The 17,361-nt window shown below is 50.2% G+C and overlaps 1 protein-coding gene across 2 annotated transcripts; it reads left to right on the top strand.

Moving 5' to 3' along the window:
• Positions 1 to 3,121: 3,121 nt before the first annotated feature.
• S1pr3 (sphingosine-1-phosphate receptor 3) lies at positions 3,122 to 16,450 on the top strand. 2 transcript variants are annotated; one of them, XM_052729651.1, is made up of 3 exons: positions 3,122 to 3,493; positions 7,797 to 8,137; positions 12,992 to 16,450. In XM_052729651.1, the coding sequence occupies exon 3, from the start codon at positions 13,135 to 13,137 to the stop codon at positions 14,269 to 14,271; it is 1,137 nt and encodes a 378-aa protein (XP_052585611.1). In that variant the 5' UTR covers positions 3,122 to 3,493; positions 7,797 to 8,137; positions 12,992 to 13,134; the 3' UTR covers positions 14,272 to 16,450. The 2 variants fall into 2 exon arrangements, with proteins under 2 accessions (XP_052585611.1, XP_052585610.1); XM_052729650.1 differs by lacking the exon at positions 7,797 to 8,137.
• The last annotated feature ends 911 nt before the right edge of the window (positions 16,451 to 17,361 follow it).

Below are 17,361 nucleotides of genomic sequence, written 5' to 3'. Positions count from 1 at the left end.
CTCACACATCATTCACTACAGATACACCACACAAACATATATATCACACACCACACACATCAGAAACATAGACATATACACCATGCAAACACACAACACACACAAGTTCACTACCCAACACACACACACATCACATACTACACTCACAAGCACACACAGACACTACTCATTACAGATACACTGCACAAACATACATTATGCAAACACACCCAAGCACACCACACTACATCACACACTACACACTGCACAAACACCCACATCTCACACACACGTTCTCACAGTACACATACCACATGGACACAGTGTATGTGAGTTATGTCTCTGAAGACTGGCAACTTCTTTCTGAAACATGAACTGTGAGAAGAACGGTTCCTGGAACTTCTGGTTGACCTCAAGGATGACGACAGGGGACAGAGTAGGAGTGTGGTGATGGGGACAAGGTGCTGTAGTCACTTGGTGTTGGCAGATGGCCGTCATGAAATGAACTTCCCCCACCCCCGAAGGATGTGGCAGTGAGTCAAAGGGTCTGAATAGGGTTGTAACATGCAGGCCATGTTCCATTCTGCAAGCCCACAGCCAGGTCCAAATATTAAAGCCATCTCTATCAAAATCTGTGTGGTGCAAGTCGGCAGAGAGGAAGTGGCTTGAGGTTGTCTATCAAGTTGCAGTGACCACAAGACCCAAGTCCCCAATATTGCCCCAAGAGAGCTCCTTTCTCACATGGTATCTATATGTAAAGAGCTCATATTTTTCTCTAGGACCACAATTCCAGCAGTCAGTGCTCTCCAGAAAAACAATCCAATAGAATAGATACATGGATGCACACACCTGTAACACAAACACACCTGCCAGGAGGGACTGACTCGTTCATGGAAGTAACAATCCAAATCCAACCCTGTGGAGTTAATGGACCAACTCAAGTCTGAAGCTGTATATACTGCCGTGAATAAGCCAAAGACAATCAGCAGAGAGTGCTCTCTACCTAGGGAGATTGGCCCTTTGTCTTCAGAACAGTCTATTCATACCCAAGGGACTCGACAGAACTTCTCCACACAGACCAGCCCTCTGCTGGAGCAGTCAAATGTTCTTCTCACCCAAACACCCCCACAAGCATGCTAAGAATGACACTCAGAGTATCTGGGTACCCCAAGGCTCAGTCTAGAGGCCACAGAACAATCAGACACCTGCTGACATCTCCACAGAAAACACTTCTTCATTTCCAGCCAGCACTGTGTGACCAGCCCACACTTTCACCTAAAAGTCTCATACCTTCTGACACACTTATCCAACTCCATCTTTTCAGGGATGGTCACGGAACTAGAATTCCCTAACTCCTCCATTCCTGCTGAGCTTGTGAACTGGCTTTCTCTCATCAGCCAACAACACACAGGGAAGACTTTGAGTCAATAAACCTGAAAGGAGAGCTACTTCTCTTGGGAGATGCAGAGAAGTCTGTCTGTAGTGGAATCTGTGGGCCTAGAGACCCATTGTGGGAGTTGAGTGCCTGAGCTTAAAGTCCAGATACAGAACAGCAGGGGTAAGGTTTCTAGCACAGTAGACAGAGTAAAGGCCTCCATCACAGCAGACAGGGGTGAGGTAGGCCCTCCATCACAGCAGACAGGGGTGAGGTAGGCCCTCCATCACAGCAGACAGGGGTGAGGTAGGACCTCCATCACAGCAAACAAGGGTGAGGTAGGCCCTCCAGCAGACAGGGTGGGGACTCTATCAGGCCTGAATTGGGAAGACAGCTGCTTCTGGCTGGGAATCTTTGAGGGATAAAAGGCTTCATTGAAATACAGGTTTCAGGGAGACTTCCAGGATGCTCTGGGTGAAATCACTCTTAGGAAAGCCCGTCGTTGGCAGTAAAATTCCTCGTAGCTCTCAGGCTTGGGAGACTGATTCCTGAGGCTGGTGTTGGAGGATGTCACAGGGTCTCAGGGTCACCCTGTTCTATCAGGAGCTTTCCTGGGGATTGGAGATGCAGATGCTATAAAAACGCACCTCTAGCAGCGATGGCCGTGATGGTGGCACAGTGGGAAGCAGAGGACTGGACCCTTTTGTGGGGTTAGAGAGTGGCCAAGATGCTGTGCACTTCCCCTGGCCACAGGAAGTGGCTGTAGAAAGAGCTACAGAAGCATCTTGAACTGCAGCCGCCTCTTCCTTCTTTAACGGAATGTTGTAGGAGTCAAACACTGAGACACACTCATTCCCATTGCACTTGAGGAGAGAAATAGCTTCTCCCTGCTGTGTCCAAGACACTAAGCAAATTTGGAAGGCTAGGCAAGTAGATCCAGAGCTCAGGGGAATCATGCTGCCACGGAGCAGCCAAGGCAGGGCTCATGACCCTGAGGGCTTGTGTTTCTCACCAGGCAACAGAGAAGGCCAAGGCCAGGCAAGTTCTACCTTCACATGCCAGGTGAACCCCAAGTAAGCAGCTTCCTGCTCCAAATTCATCGTCTACAGGCAAGAAAGCACTTGAGAGAAGGTAACAGGCCTGGACTTTGCCTGCTCAGGAATTTAGCTCAGCTTCCTCTCCTTACTCCCTCTACAAGCTGGTCTAGAGAACTTTTAAATTTCCTTTGTAATTGAGCAGTTCCCTTCCAAAGATTCTCATTTCTCCCTACATGGCAGGTGAGGCTTGCCCCTGAGCACAAGAGTAGGCTGGGGTGTGATAGAGGTGAGCTAAGGTGGGCAAGACCCCGGAGCCAGGTCTCAGGCGGGGGTGGGGAGCCCCTGCCTTGCAGCTGGTAGAGGGATGACGGGGTGGGGGTGGGGGGCCACAGGGGGCAGAAGGCTTAGCTTATCAGCTCAAGCTGGCAGTCAGTCAATTTCAGACTGAACTGGTCCCTATCAAGACCATGACATTAAAGACAGCATGGTTAACACTAGTCATCTTGAAGGGAGTGACAGTATTAATACGGATCCGCCCAAATCCTCCTGGCCACCTAGGCAGACTACTCAAGCCCAGCTCTGCATCCATTTCTGCAGCTGCTGGGTCCTGGAGCACGGAGAATTTGCGGGATAGATGCAGGACCCTGAGGTCAGGTTCCAGGATCTTTGTGTGTGTTAGCGTTAAAGGAATAAGAGCAGGGGAGTCCGAAGGAGTGAAGAGCCCCAGTCATGGGTCCTGACAGCCCGGTGCCGCAGACTGGCAGAGAGGCTGGGCGGGGACCTGGCCCGGGGCGGAGACGTGGCTGGGGACCTCCATGTAGCAGGGGACTAGCCCGCCAAAGCTTGGGTTAGGGGCGGCAGGAGGCGGGGTGACTCTGGGCCCCGCCCCGGAGAGTCGTTGCAAAAGTTTGCCTTCGGATCCTCTGGGGCAGAGTCTGGGTGAGCGAATTCAGAGGAAGGCGACAAGGTCCGGGTGCTGAGCGAGGTGACTGGATGACCAGGGGAAACCTGAGGCCACGAGCGACCTCCGGAGCCCCTAGACTGGAGTCTTAGCTAAGACACCGCAGGATGCAGCCAGCCCAGACGCACTTTGCTGACCGAGGTGAGCGGGGCATCCGGCTGGAGCGGTTCCGGGTCCACTCGGACCACTTTTCGGATAAAATTCTAACCAAGTCGGGGCACCATGACCTGGGCTCGCGAATGCCTCGCATCCGGCCACCTCCTCCTCTTCTCCAGGCCATTCACTCCGGTGACCTAGCTGCCTCCCGGGGCTGATGGAGGGGGTATAGGATTCTTCTACATTACAACAAGGGCTTTTTTAAAAGATGTGTTCGTAAACCCTGAGCGTAGTGAGCCAGCTCTCCAAGTTCCCTCGCTATACTGGCCTAATTCGGAAGTTAGACGTCCTCATGGGAAGAAAATCTGGGGATGGGGAGTGTGTATGGTTTTTCCCTCAGGGGTGTTGGGGCGGGGGTTGTCGTTCTTTTAAGTTTTATTAGCTACAAAATTCCAGTTTTCTTAGCACTTCTTAAACTAGGCAATTAGGGGTGTCAGGCCTGGAGCTGGAATACAAAGGTGTCTGCAATGTGATAGTGAGGCTCGGCGGGAAAATTGGTCTGTCGGTTTTTAACTGAGACAGAACAGAGGGAAGGGCGGCTATTAACTGTGTGCCTGTGCATGATCTCTGTGTCCCTGTCTCTCTGGCCTTGGACACTCCTGATGTAAGAGGGACTTCTTGTCAGCTGTTTAAAGGAAATGCTTTGCTCTGAACATCACAGTAACATCACCCTGAACCCCCACCCCCACCCCAGAGCTGGTGCTCTGAGACCTCCGGAGTCACTCATCATTCTAACATCTGCAGTCAGAAGTCTCCGGTATTGCATATCACCACCTACAAAGTTTACTATTCAAAGTTCCTTCCTTCATAGGTGAAAACCAGGCAGACAGGGTCAAGAAACTGTAATTCTTAGAAAGTGGAGTAAAGGGTTACATACTGCAGGTAAATTGTTGACAAGTGTGGCTGTGATCAGGGCTGTTTTTTGAGGTGATGGTGGTGGTGAGGTGGTGTGTTTGTTGGGGGGGAGAGTATGTGTGAGTATGTGTATGCATGTATGTGTATGTGTGAGCGTGTGTGAATGTATGTGAGTGTATGTGTATGTATGTATGTGTGAGTGTGAATATGTGTATGTGTATGAGAGTGAGTAAATTTGTTGTGTGTGTGAATATGTGTATGTGTATGAGAGTGTGTGAATGTGTTGTGTGTATGTGTGAGTGTATTGTGTATGTGTGTGTGTACGTGTGTGTGAGTGTGTGTGTGCTGTTTGAGGAGCTGTGGAGGTATCTAGATCTGTAAGCTTCTTAAGGGGTACAGAGCTCAGTGCTGGGGTGTGTTGTGTTGCCATAGAATCCCATGTTGAGTCTTCCCGTCTGCAAACCAGCAGATATCACATCCGGTCAGTGTCACTCTGCTTTCACACATGCCAGGGAGTCCACCTGCAGAGCCCACCCTTAGGGACCCCTTAATATAGGGAGAATGATGTCATAACCACTTAGCATCTTTCCAATGTCATTGCTCTTTATGATTTTTTGTTTGTTTGTTTTACCTACACGACCCTCTGGTTTTCTACCATATTTGGATGTAGGAACTCTCATTTCCTGCGAAGCTTTATGTGCTGGCCTGATGACTTGCTTCCCACGAATCAGGGACTGGTCCTCTTTCTGGAAATCATGACACTTTGTTCCACAGATCTCTTCCTTGATGCCTACAGTTTATGAATATATTTTTGTTACAAGAATAATACAAATTTGAGTGTGTCACAATTTTGAAAATGTTGGTGTTCCCTTTTTCTACCAAAGGCTGGAGGCCGCTTTTAAGCAAGCTGTTTGTGTTAGCTGGGATGTGGTGCTGGGGTCCCTGAATCTTCTCATCATGGCTACCTTCCAATTCCGTGTTTATCAATTTTGGATCCAAGTTATAGGATTCTAAAAGGTTTTCCACCACTCTTGGAAGAGGTGCTCAGCAGACGGCTGTGCTCCTTGGCTTTGGATGTTCCTTGCATTCTCCTGTCTTAGGAGTTATCTAAACATTCCGCCAAAGCTCCCAGACTGGTATTCCAGTAGCTTCAAGCAATTAGGCTGCAAAGACACTTCAGAGGCTCTTAGCACCTCCTAGTTAAGGGACCTATGACAAGTGACTGACTCATAAAAAGCTAATCCCTGAAGGGATGGGCTGGAACAGATGCCCTGGCATCCAGCCTAGCCAAGCTCTACCACTAAGAATGCATGATCCTCCCCGCAACCTCAGTTTCCCCATGTGTCCATTCAGAAGTCACATGCTATTTTGGGGACTAGATGTGACATGGAATGACCAGGATGGACTTCCTGGGCAGGATACCCCATGTTCGTGCATGTCTTTAACTTTCTGATGGAAGCTATTTCCACATATTTACAATCACTTTCTGGAAGCTTGGCATAAGCTGGTCCCCTGCCCTTACTGAGAATTTGATAAGACTGACTGGCAGGCAAAGGAGAACAAAAATACAGAGACCTTGCATCATAATCTGATGCCTTCTTATAGACGAGTCTGTTGGCTCAGGACGTTCGCACGGCACCCAGCATTCTTGGGACATGACCTCCGTCTCTGGGGTTTCTTGGACTGCATCTGGATCTGTAACTTCATCTTGTTTGCTAATGAGAAGGATGTGTACAGCAGACAGCAGGACCTGGAAAGCCCCACCAGGCAGAGGGACTTGTATCCATGCTTGAAGGAAAGCAAGTGAGAGATACGGGAAGCCTTCACCCAGCTTTCATCTGTAAGCTTTCTCTCACAGGGTGCTTCACTGATGAGCTTAGTGTGTGAGGCTGTGCAGTCTGTCCTGGACTGTCTCTGGAGGCAGAGTAAGGTCAAGGCAGAAAACCCAGAGTGAGGGGACTCATTAGCAAAGGAACTTTCCAGGATTGGGAGCCATGAACTGGCCCGCTGGCTATTTCATTTCTCAGTTCTTGTAAAAGAAAAAGAAAATGAAGCAAACTCTGGCTTTCCAAGAAATGTTGCTCACTGTCAAATAGTGGACGCTTTAATTCAGTTTGGAGGATGAGGTCACTGATGTCTCTGGAAAGACATGTCTTTGCAGACATGGAGTTCTTCCTCTGATCAAAAGAGATTTCTTTTTCTCCGAGAGAGAAAGAGGGAAGGAGGAAGGAGAAAAGGATAAAAAAGAGAAGGGAGAGAGGGAGGGGAGTGAGAAAGAGACGGGGAAACACTAGACAGCAGAAATAGTCCCCCTCCTTTTCCTTCCTTTTATAGTCTGTTTACTTTTTAAACTGACATATGGAGAAAGTGAGTCGCTAGGGTAGAAGGCACATCTGGAATCCATCGGACCCCTCTCCCAGGCTCGCTTTCCCCAGGGGATGCTGCTTTTGGATTGGGGGGGGGGGGGCAGGCATGCCTAATATCGGCGAGGTCTCGTGTGGGGTCACCCACCATGGAGCCATTTGGTCAAGGCGTCTCCTTCCTTCTTGGCAAAAAGAGAACATGTTTGGTGTCAGAGTGCTTGAGGGAAGGCTGTGTGACCCTAGTGCCATGAGGCCAAAGTGAGAAGGCTCAGGTGGCGCTGCAAGGACGGCTCAGATGTGAACAGTGGCTCCCACTAAGCACAGAGTGACTGAGGACTCCGGCTTAGTCCCGATCAGATCAGAGGGGAGGGAGGAGTCTGCAGGCGGGTCAGAGCGCTGGCTAGTGCAAACCTTGGCAGTGAGCTGGTGAACACAGGCAAGGGGCTGCAGAGGAATCTGTGCTGAGACCAGTGCTGCTGAGGGAGCCCTCTCCCCTAGAGCTCAGTGGGACCTCTCTACCTGTGGAATGTGCCTCACATTTTAGAAGACACACTCACTAGTCTGTGTATGACCACAGTCTCAACATCAGATTTCTTTATATATAAAAAAAATCCTGTATGAGTGGTTTGTGTGTGTGTGTGCGCCTGTCTCTCTCTCTCTCTCTCTCTCTCTCTCTCTCTCTCTCTCTCTCTCTCTCTCTCTCTCTCCTCTCTCATGTATGCCAGCATGTGTGTGGAGGTTAAGGGACAACCTTTGGTGTCAGTCCTTGTCCCCTATCTTGTTTGAGACAGGTCTCCTTTGTTGTTCACTGCTATGTATACTAGGCTAGCCCATCTGCTGGCAAATCTGGGTATTCTTCTGTCTCCTATCTAGTGTGGGAGTGCTGGGATTTCAGAAATGCACTATCATGCCTGGCTTTACAAGCCACCTGGGGATTCAAACCCAGGCTCTCAGCCTGTGCAGAAAGTGCCTTCCCCTCTGAGCCATCTCCACAGCCCTGGAGCTTCCTTTCTTTCCAAGGAAAATGAATCAGCAGTCCAATTTACACAGTCTTTGCTTCCCCAAAATAGGATGCAAGACTGCCTGCTGCATCCACCTTGCCTTCAATGGAGGTGCCTTGATCCGTTTCACAGTCGGAGCTGGACAGAGAGACCAGCACTTCTGGGTCATGGTTACAGCCCACCAGTGTGCCCCTGTACCGTACCAAGGGCGGCCAGTAAAGATGAAGGCATCTGTTCACCAAAAGAATGTGTGAGACACAACACTTGGCCATGGGAGAAATTGCCCTTGTCTGTAAGTCAGATCCAATAGAGGGTGATGTGCAGACACACAACGGATTGAGAACAAGAAGGATTTGGCTGCATCCGCAAGCCTGGTTCACATGAGCATCCTGGGGACGAAAACACACCAGGTGTGGAGTATCCCATGAGTTCATTTACATACTGAAAGAAACGATATAAATTCACGTGGGCTGGGGAACACAGACAGTGGTCATGCTAGGTGACGGTAGTGACCAGTAGAGACCCCTGGTGGCCTATTGCTGATCTGAGTGCTGGTCTCCAGTGTTTTGGTTGTGTGGCATGGGTCAGGTTGGCTTCCTGGTGCACTCCTGTGGTGACTGGGTGGCAATATTGAGAAGAGCTCACTGATACCCAAGGCTCAGGCTTTCTTCTAGCAAAGTGGAGGTCTGTGGGTGGCACCCCTTGGGGACAGAGGAAAGAGCTCCTGTGTCCTGCTGCTGCCATGCACAGTGACATCCAGATGTATCCCAAATCATCTGGTGTTTAGTCCAGGACTTAGCTCCCAGGATACGGCCAGCTTTGTGCTACTGATAATCAACCAGAGAAAATACATGTTTAGGTCCCAATGTGACAGCTTCAGATTGCAAATGCAGAGACTCATCTTCAACAGAATATGTTATATAAAATCTCAGCCGCTTGAGAGAGGAGTTTTAATTAAGGGGAACCATCGTCCAGGCTTTAGTGGCAAAGTGGGTTAGCCTACAGGCCTTTGGCCTTCGCAGGTCCTGGCATGTCTGCTATCTTTACTGTGGTTATTTAATTGTTAGGTGTTTGCTTCTCTGTTCACCTGTTTCTCTCTCACTCTGCTCAACCGTCTATGTGCTCTCGCTGAGATCCCTGGTTTTTCACCTTCTGTTCCTCCTAGAGGGAGTCCAGATCAGCTGATTTCAAGGGGCTCTCATCCCCTCTGCTCACACTTGAGGCCAAAGCCCCAACTTCCCAGGGAGCGATGAGGTGTGTCGAGTGCTGTGGGAGGTTGGGAAAGCGAGGCACAGGAGACGAGCTGAGTTAGTGTAAGAACATCCCGAGGGCTGGGCAGATGGCTCCTTTGGTGAAGTGCTCGTCCGCCTCTCACGCATGAGAAGCTGAGTTCCAGTCCCAGAACTCAAGTGAAAAAGAAGGGTATGGTGGTGCATGCCTGTAATCCCAGTGCTGGGGACACGGGACAGGAGGATTCCTGGGACTTTTTGGCCAGCCAGTCAAGCCTACTAGGCAAGTTCCAGACCAATGAGAGACCTTGTCTCAAAACAAACAAATAAACAAACACCCAAGGTAGACAGCATCTGAGGACCACACCTGAGATTGACCCCTGGCTTCCACACGTGTGTACCCATGAATACACAAAGGTTACTCTAAGTTTTCTCATCTTCCCTAGAACAAGAAACCTGGAGCTGAAAATCGGTTTCCACCTGTGCTGTGATCCAGGGCTTCAGACACAGGGTGTCCATTCCTGGGACAGAAATCCCTGATTGCAGAGCAGATAGCCCAGGGACATTTTGAGACAAACCTGGGCATTGTGGCATTGTGGGTGGCACAGCTAGTCACGTGATGGGGACAGAGCATAGTGTGGGAGGAACATAGCGTGACAGCTGCTGTGACAGGGACAGCCCTCACAGGACATGGGGCTGGGCACTGGTCATGATGATGACGTTTCCTGCCTTTGGTATCTAATCTTGACTATCAACTCGATGGCATTTAGAATTATCATGGAAACAAACTTCTGGGCACGGCTGTTTTCTAGATCAGGTTAATTGAAATGTGTGGGCAGCACCGTTCCATGGGGCGGGGTCCCGGACTGAATAAGAATGCCAGCTGAACACCAGCAGTCATCTCTCTCTGCTTCCTGACTACATGCAATGTGACCGTCATGCCTTCCCCGTCATGGTGGACCACACCCTTGACCCGGGAGCCAAATAAACCCTTCTTTCCCCAAGTTGATTTTGTCGGATATGTTGTTGAATCTCAGAAAACCATGGCTGCTTCTAATTTCCAGTCTTCAAATGAGAGCTTGCAATGTTTTTCTTAAAGTGACAGCAGCCTCAAGGAAAGGTCATGAGAGCTGCTGTGACCCTAGAAGATGCCATAAGATGAGTAGAATGTGACAGACAAGATTTAAACAAAAATCTGAAGGGGTGGGCTGGGGGGTGAGTGCTCATTTAGCAGTCAAGAGACTGTGAGTTCAATCCCCGGAATAAAACTGAGTCCGGTGGCTCCAGCTTGTATTCTCAGCACTTGGGAGGCAGAGGCAGGAGGGTCAGAAGTTCAAGGTTATCATAGCAACTGCTAGGTCAGGCTAGGTTACATGATCCCTTCAGTCAAAAAAAAAGTATGAGAACAACCACCACCACCATCACCTCCACCACCACCACCACCACCTCCACCACCACCACCACCTCCACCACCACCACCACCTCCACCACCACCACCTCCACCACCACCACCACCACCACCAATACCACCACCATCATTACCACCACCACCACCACCACCACCACCACTACCACCACCACCACCCCCATCACTACCACACCACTGCCATCACCACCACCACCACCACCACCAATACCACCACCATCATCACCACCACCACCACCAATACCACCACCATCATCACCACCACCACCACCAATACCACCACCATCACCACCACACCACTGCCATCACCATCACTACCACCAGGGTGGTTAAGAGTAGAAAGGGACTTGCAGAATTGTCCTGCCTGCCTCAGGGAGAAGCTTTAGAAGAACAGTGGGGAGCCTGGTTGGGGTGAGACGGGGCTCAATGGATGACAGGGGTCCTGACAGGTGAGCCCCTCTGCACCACTGGCATCTCATCCTCAGAGCAGCTCTTTGGAGTTAAAAGAAGGCAGCGCAAAGCGTTCCACCAGCCAGCAGGCGGCATTCAAGCTGCACTTCACCCACTCCCTCTGTGGTCCCAGGCAGCTCTCAGAGCTGGCCTAGGCCAAGGGCCATTCCAGGTAGAGTGTAGACATGAATTCAGACAGTTCCTGGGGATTCCAGAATAGCAGATGTCTTTGAGGGCCAGGAACTAGAAGATGTCTCTGCCAAGAAGCCATGGGCCTCCTCTTCCCAATGTCGCCCACTCTAAGGCCTCCCAAGTGATGGAGAAAGGAAAGGCTTGTACTGTCCACTGCTCCCAAAGGGGTCCCAGGGGTGCAGAGCCCTTCTGTGGTCACTTTTTCTTCTCAGCCCCCTAGCACCACCCATGGAGGAACCACTGGTATCCTTCAGGGATTAAAGTCACTGCAGACCTGTGGAAGAAACTCCTGGTGGTGGATGAGGTACTGCAGTGTTCGTCCATGTGTCTAGGAACCAAATTTAGGGCTGGAACTTAAACACTGTGAATAAACCCTCACTGTGGACAAAAAGTGGGCTGTTTTCAACTCACTCCACTTGGACCTCATTGGACATTTAAGAACCCAGTAACTTTAACTTAAAATAGGTGAGTCTAGAAAGGGGGTTGGGAGGAACAGGAAGAGGTTAGACACAGCGGACAGAGGAATCAGTTCTAGAGTTCCGAAGCAGAGTGAGTTGGCTTGGGTTCATAACAATAAAGAATTCAAAGACAGGGGTTTCAAACTTGCAAACGTTTAAGGAGGTGAGGATGCTAATGGCCATGCTTCGATTATTACCCACGGTATATACATATCACCACACCGCACCGGCAAATACGTACAATTATGTGTGTCAACTACAAATGAAGAATGGATGGTAAATCTGTGGGAATCAAGCCTTCACAGCTGAGCTGCAGAGCCTCAGAACCATGGGGAGATGAGCCACAAGCCAGGTTAACGCATCCGAGGGCCAGTGGGCAGGACTGGGGAGTGGCTGTTAGTAAAGTGCTTACCATGCAAGCATGAACTTGAGTTCCGGCCCCCAGCACCCACGTGGAAAGCTAGTCTGGTGGCAGGCACCTATAATCCTAGTGTCGTGGGCAGGTAGACAGGAGGATCCCTGGAGCTCAGTGGTCAGCCAACATGGCTGCATGGGTGAGCTCCAGGTTCAGTGACACACACATGCAGGGGCACACACGTGCATGCATTTGCACCACACACACACACACACAATTTCTTGAGGGCCCGGTGCTTTCATTCAAGACCTTCACAGCAATCCTGTGCGTGTCCTTTCTTCTGTTCACAGGCCTTGTGAATATGCTAACTAATACTCCCAGCGCAGACCTCTGCATTTCAAGTCATACTCAAAGTTCATGTAATTTCCTCCCTTTCTGCCTTAACCTCCGCGGCAGCAGCTTCCAGGCCAGTCCGCAGTCCTTCCTCCCCGGGTTCTGCTCAGTGCAGTGGCCTCAGGGTTCTTGTTCAGCCTCAGGCTGCCCTTCCTGCCCGGCCTGTGTGGTCAGGCTGTAAGGCTCTCTGCCAGGTGGGCCAAAGGCCCTCCAGACCTCAAGGGATTTGGTCCAAGGAAGTATGGGATGCTTCCCATGGTGTCCCTCCAAAACTCATCAGGGAGGACTCAGAGCTCCTTCAGACACTATTCATTCCCCCTACTGTGTCCTGTTTTCTCTACCCTTCCTTTCCTACCTCTCCTTCTCCCCTCTGTCCTTCCTTCCTCTCTCCCTTCTCCCCTCCCTTTTTCTCATCCTGAGAAAAATCGGATTCCCTCTGCAGCTGGGAAGAGTGGTTTACCAGCTCCCACGCGGCGGGTGAGAACTAACTCAGTATTTCCTGGTGCCTGGAGGTTTCCAAGTGGAAGCTTGCTCGCATCTTCTGCCTTGGTTTCCTGATTCTCAGATTCGCGCACTGAGGTTTCTTCTCTGGCAGCTGCAGGGCCCTAACAGCTTTTCCTGGTCTCTATCTTAGAAACTTGGCCTGCATTCCAAGCTCTCCCTGTACACCAGCCCTCCAAATGCGTTAGCATTTTCCACACCGAGGGTCAGTTCATAGTGATCACTTGATCCAAGGTTCCCTCTACTTTATCTCTTTACAGAGCCTTTTTTCTACACTCTTACTGGATCCAGGCTTGCACGCCTTCCCGAATCCACCACCACCGTCCCAATTGTTCCTTGAAATGAACGTTCCTGGAGCGCCCTCTCGTGGACTGTTGAGGTAACCATCTGTCTATAGACAGTCATGGCTACGCATGCGCAGGACCACCAGCCTATCTTTGGGAATGATACTCTCCGGAAACATTACGATTACGTAGGGAAGCTAGCAGGCAGGCGGGACCGGGACCCCCCTGACGGTGGAACCCTCGTCACCACCGTCCTCTTCTTGGTCACCTGTAGCTTCATCGTCTTGGAGAACCTGATGGTTTTGATTGCCATCTGGAAAAACAATAAATTTCACAACCGCATGTACTTTTTCATCGGCAACTTGGCTCTCTGCGACCTGCTGGCCGGCATAGCCTACAAGGTCAACATTCTGATGTCGGGCAGGAAGACGTTCAGCCTGTCTCCGACAGTGTGGTTCCTCAGGGAGGGCAGTATGTTCGTGGCCCTCGGCGCGTCCACCTGCAGCTTATTGGCCATTGCCATTGAGCGGCACCTGACCATGATCAAGATGAGGCCCTATGACGCCAACAAGAAACACCGCGTGTTCCTTCTGATTGGGATGTGCTGGCTGATTGCCTTCTCGCTGGGCGCCCTGCCCATCCTGGGCTGGAACTGCCTGGAGAACTTTCCTGATTGCTCTACCATCTTGCCCCTCTACTCTAAGAAGTACATCGCCTTCCTCATCAGCATCTTCACAGCCATTCTAGTGACCATCGTCATCCTGTACGCGCGCATCTACTTCTTGGTTAAGTCCAGCAGCCGAAGGGTGGCCAACCATAACTCCGAGAGATCCATGGCCCTGCTGCGGACCGTGGTGATAGTGGTGAGCGTGTTCATAGCCTGTTGGTCCCCCATTTTCATCCTCTTCCTCATTGATGTGGCCTGCAGGGTGAAGGAGTGCTCCATCCTGTTCAAGAGCCAATGGTTCATCATGCTGGCTGTCCTCAACTCTGCCATGAACCCTGTCATCTACACTCTGGCCAGCAAAGAGATGCGGCGTGCCTTCTTCCGACTGGTGTGTGGCTGTCTAGTCAGGGGCAACAGGACCCAGGCCTCACCCATGCAGCCTGCTCTTGACCCAAGCAGAAGTAAATCAAGCTCCAGTAACAACAGCAGCCATTCCCCAAAGGTCAAGGAAGACGTGCCCCATGTGGCCACCTCTTCCTGCATCACTGACAGAAACAGACCACTTCAAAATGGGGTCCTCTGCAAGTGACCGTCTCCAAAGGGCCAGCTCTGCAGCACACTTATTTATTGCATGTGTTACTTCCATGTGGGCTTTTAGAGACCTTGACTTTGGAGGTCTGCTTGATGTGGCCACAGTGTGGGCATCTTCTGAGGAGGAGACCCAAGGAACCATCAACACATTTCAGCCTGGATATGGACGTGCCTTGTCTGTTGCATGCAGGCTCCATCCTTCTGAATGTACCAAGCTGCTGATATCATCCACTGCCTTTGGATGCCACTTTCCCTGGTCCAGGTGCCAGAGGGCAGGTGGTGATGTGCTATGCACAGTGCACCTTGGGATGATGTTTTGTTATTTTCACACTACATTTATTTTTCACAGAATGGGTGCTCATGTATGTGTTTGTCTGCTTCTGTGTTGCCTAGGATGTGTACACCAGGTTTTCCCAGGTAGAACCCACATGAAGTGCCAGTCCTCCATGCATTATGGAACTGTCTCTCCAAACCTGCCCCCACTGCTCTACCAGGTTCAAGGTCACCACCACATGCTAAGGTGATGCACCCCTCCCAGTCCTCTAGCATTGGCGTTTTAGCTCATAGTAGTGAAAAGTTACTAAAGCTCTGTGTTCTCAAAAGCCTCACCAAAGAGAAGCCCAGATGTGTAGGTCCCTCTCTCTTGTGTCCCATGCATAAACTTAAGCACATCTGAAAGCCAAATTATGTGATAATTTGGGCATTTCTGAACATCACAGAAAAGCCAGCTAGGCTCTCTCAGAACCCACTAAGGAAAGAGCCCATAAGGAGAGGTAAGGTGCTCTCCACTGTGGGTCTCCTTTCCAAGGGAGTCAGTCTGCTGCATGTGGGAGCTGCCAGCAGTGAGGTTTACAAGCCAGCCTTCAGCTGGATGATGCTGAGTTCAATTCTACATAGAAAAGCTCAATGTCAAACGTCCCCTTTGCTGTCACTGGCAAGGAGCTGGAGCTATCAGCAAAGCTTCTCAACTCCCTCAACGTGAGCCCTGACCAGGACCATTCAGTGAGAGGACTCTGCCAGGCTAGGAGGTGTGACATGGCTATTTGTACATTCTTCAGAAAGAAGCATCGTCATTCCCTTATGGTGGATGCCCCCACCACTTGGACCTGCATTCCTTTGTCCACTTTGTAAAGGAAGCGCTCAGACGGCACCTCTGAACTGCCCCTCCTCAAGGACTCCAGCCACAGGCCACACAGATGGAATGTCGTCGGTTGTGTCTGGAGGGCTGGCCAGCACCCATGCTCCCAGAGAGGCCTTCCAAAGGACTCTCACTTGGGGGGAACCTCATGTCAGAGCTCCCTGTAAGTTGATTAGTGTCAGAGACCATTGCCTTACGAACCCTGCCTTTACACACCAGGAGCCTTTGTAAGCTGATTTCACTCTTGGTGGTTACCTGATGGCATTTGTTCTTGCTTAGGGATCCTAGGTAACCATGGGCTGATTGACTAAAGAGTTTCCTTCACGTCACTCCTGGTGGATACAGCACGCTGCCGAGAAGATGTTCTGGTGGAGCATTGCTCTGTGCTCTTCTCTACATCACTGAGAAAAAAAAGAACTTATTCTCTTGTCACAAGCATTGACAATCCAAGGCATTTCTGGGAAAGGAAAGCATGAAAGTGTCGGGCTAAGGAAAACAAAACAAACAAACAAACATAAAAAGCAAAAACGAAAAAAAAAATAGAGCAGTGTGTGGCAGAGTTGAGGTGGGAACAGAAGGGCTGGAGGACATGCACCTTTGTGCCTTGAGGATGGACCTGGGTCACTAATATCAATAACACATTTTGCATGACCCTGGCTGGTGATATCCCCCTGTGGCTGTTTCTACTTGGCAGCCCCTGCTGGGAGCCGTGCCTACCATTCCTGCTAGGAGGCAACACCATTTGTAGCATGACAGACTTTGAAGCAATTGAACTTAAGAATACACTAAAATCTAATTGTGCTCACTTGATTTACTCAAAATTGTGATCACCTGTGGTACCAGTGTTCACTGCTTCACTAGCTAGCCACCTGTACAGCATTTAGACGTCGAGTGTGTGCAACCCTCACCCTGACAGTCAGAAACAAGTGACCTGCCACCAGAGAACCTGGGGCCCACCCAGGGCTGTGAGCAACCTTTACTACTTGCAGTTTATGTTTATTAATAATTAATAAAACTAAAAGACTTCATATAAAACCCATTCTTGGGGTCTGTGTGGTAGACTGTTTTACTGTTTCACAATAGACACTTGGGGGTGTAAGGGGGTGGTCTTGCTTCTCCCTTGGTACCTGGTCTCACAGCATTTCAGGAATAAACCACATTTAGTAACCCAGTCACTGTGTCCCATTATCCCCCAGCCCCATCTCGTAAGTGATGTTACATTGAAGCTTTAGTGTGCTGGATGCTACGGATACCAGTCTGGGGAGATACTGTTTTACTGTTGTTGGTAGTGGTGGTGGTGAGCATGTGTCTGTGGTGTGTGCATGTGTGTGCACGTGTGTGTATTGTGCAGGCAGGAGTAGAGGCCAGAGGTTGATGTTGGGTGTCTTGCTCTGTTGCTCTCCATCTTAGTTTTTGAGACAGAGTCTCTCACTGAACCTGAAGCCGCCTGTTTGGCTAGACTGACTAGCCAGCAAGCCCCTGCGATCTGTCTTCCTCCTGCTGGGATTACAGACACAAACTGCCGGGTGAGGCTTTTATGTAGGTAGAAGGCATCCCCATGGAGTCATTCCCAGCCTAGATCCCAGGTTTGGAAGAATGGTAATAGCCCCTCTATAGGGGAGAAATTACAAAATAAAAAATAGAAACATTGTCTGAGCAGAGAGCATCAGACTGGGTGGTGTTTGCCAATGCTGTGCAAGACGGGCAAGCAGGTCAGCACCAGCCCTTGGAACTGGCTCTCTGTCGTACAAGTGGTAACTTTTAGCCTCTAACCTGGATGCCAGACAAAGAGGATCCATGTTTGGCATGTTGTTCTGGAGACTACAGTTGTTATAACTTGTAGCTGAAAATCCCCAAGGCAGCCTTCCCACTGTCTCTCACCTCTGACCTGCCCACGGCCATCTGTGTTTCAGATCGCAAAGTCAGTGTGAATCTTTTGAAGTGTTTCTG

This window comes from Peromyscus californicus, unplaced genomic scaffold (assembly GCF_007827085.1).
Source record: "Peromyscus californicus insignis strain IS unplaced genomic scaffold, ASM782708v3 Scaffold_8__1_contigs__length_139910024, whole genome shotgun sequence".
Taxonomy (NCBI): Eukaryota; Metazoa; Chordata; class Mammalia; order Rodentia; family Cricetidae; genus Peromyscus; species Peromyscus californicus.
The sequence above is the reverse complement of the archived record's forward strand: the minus strand, read 5'-3'. Positions and strand labels throughout refer to the sequence as shown.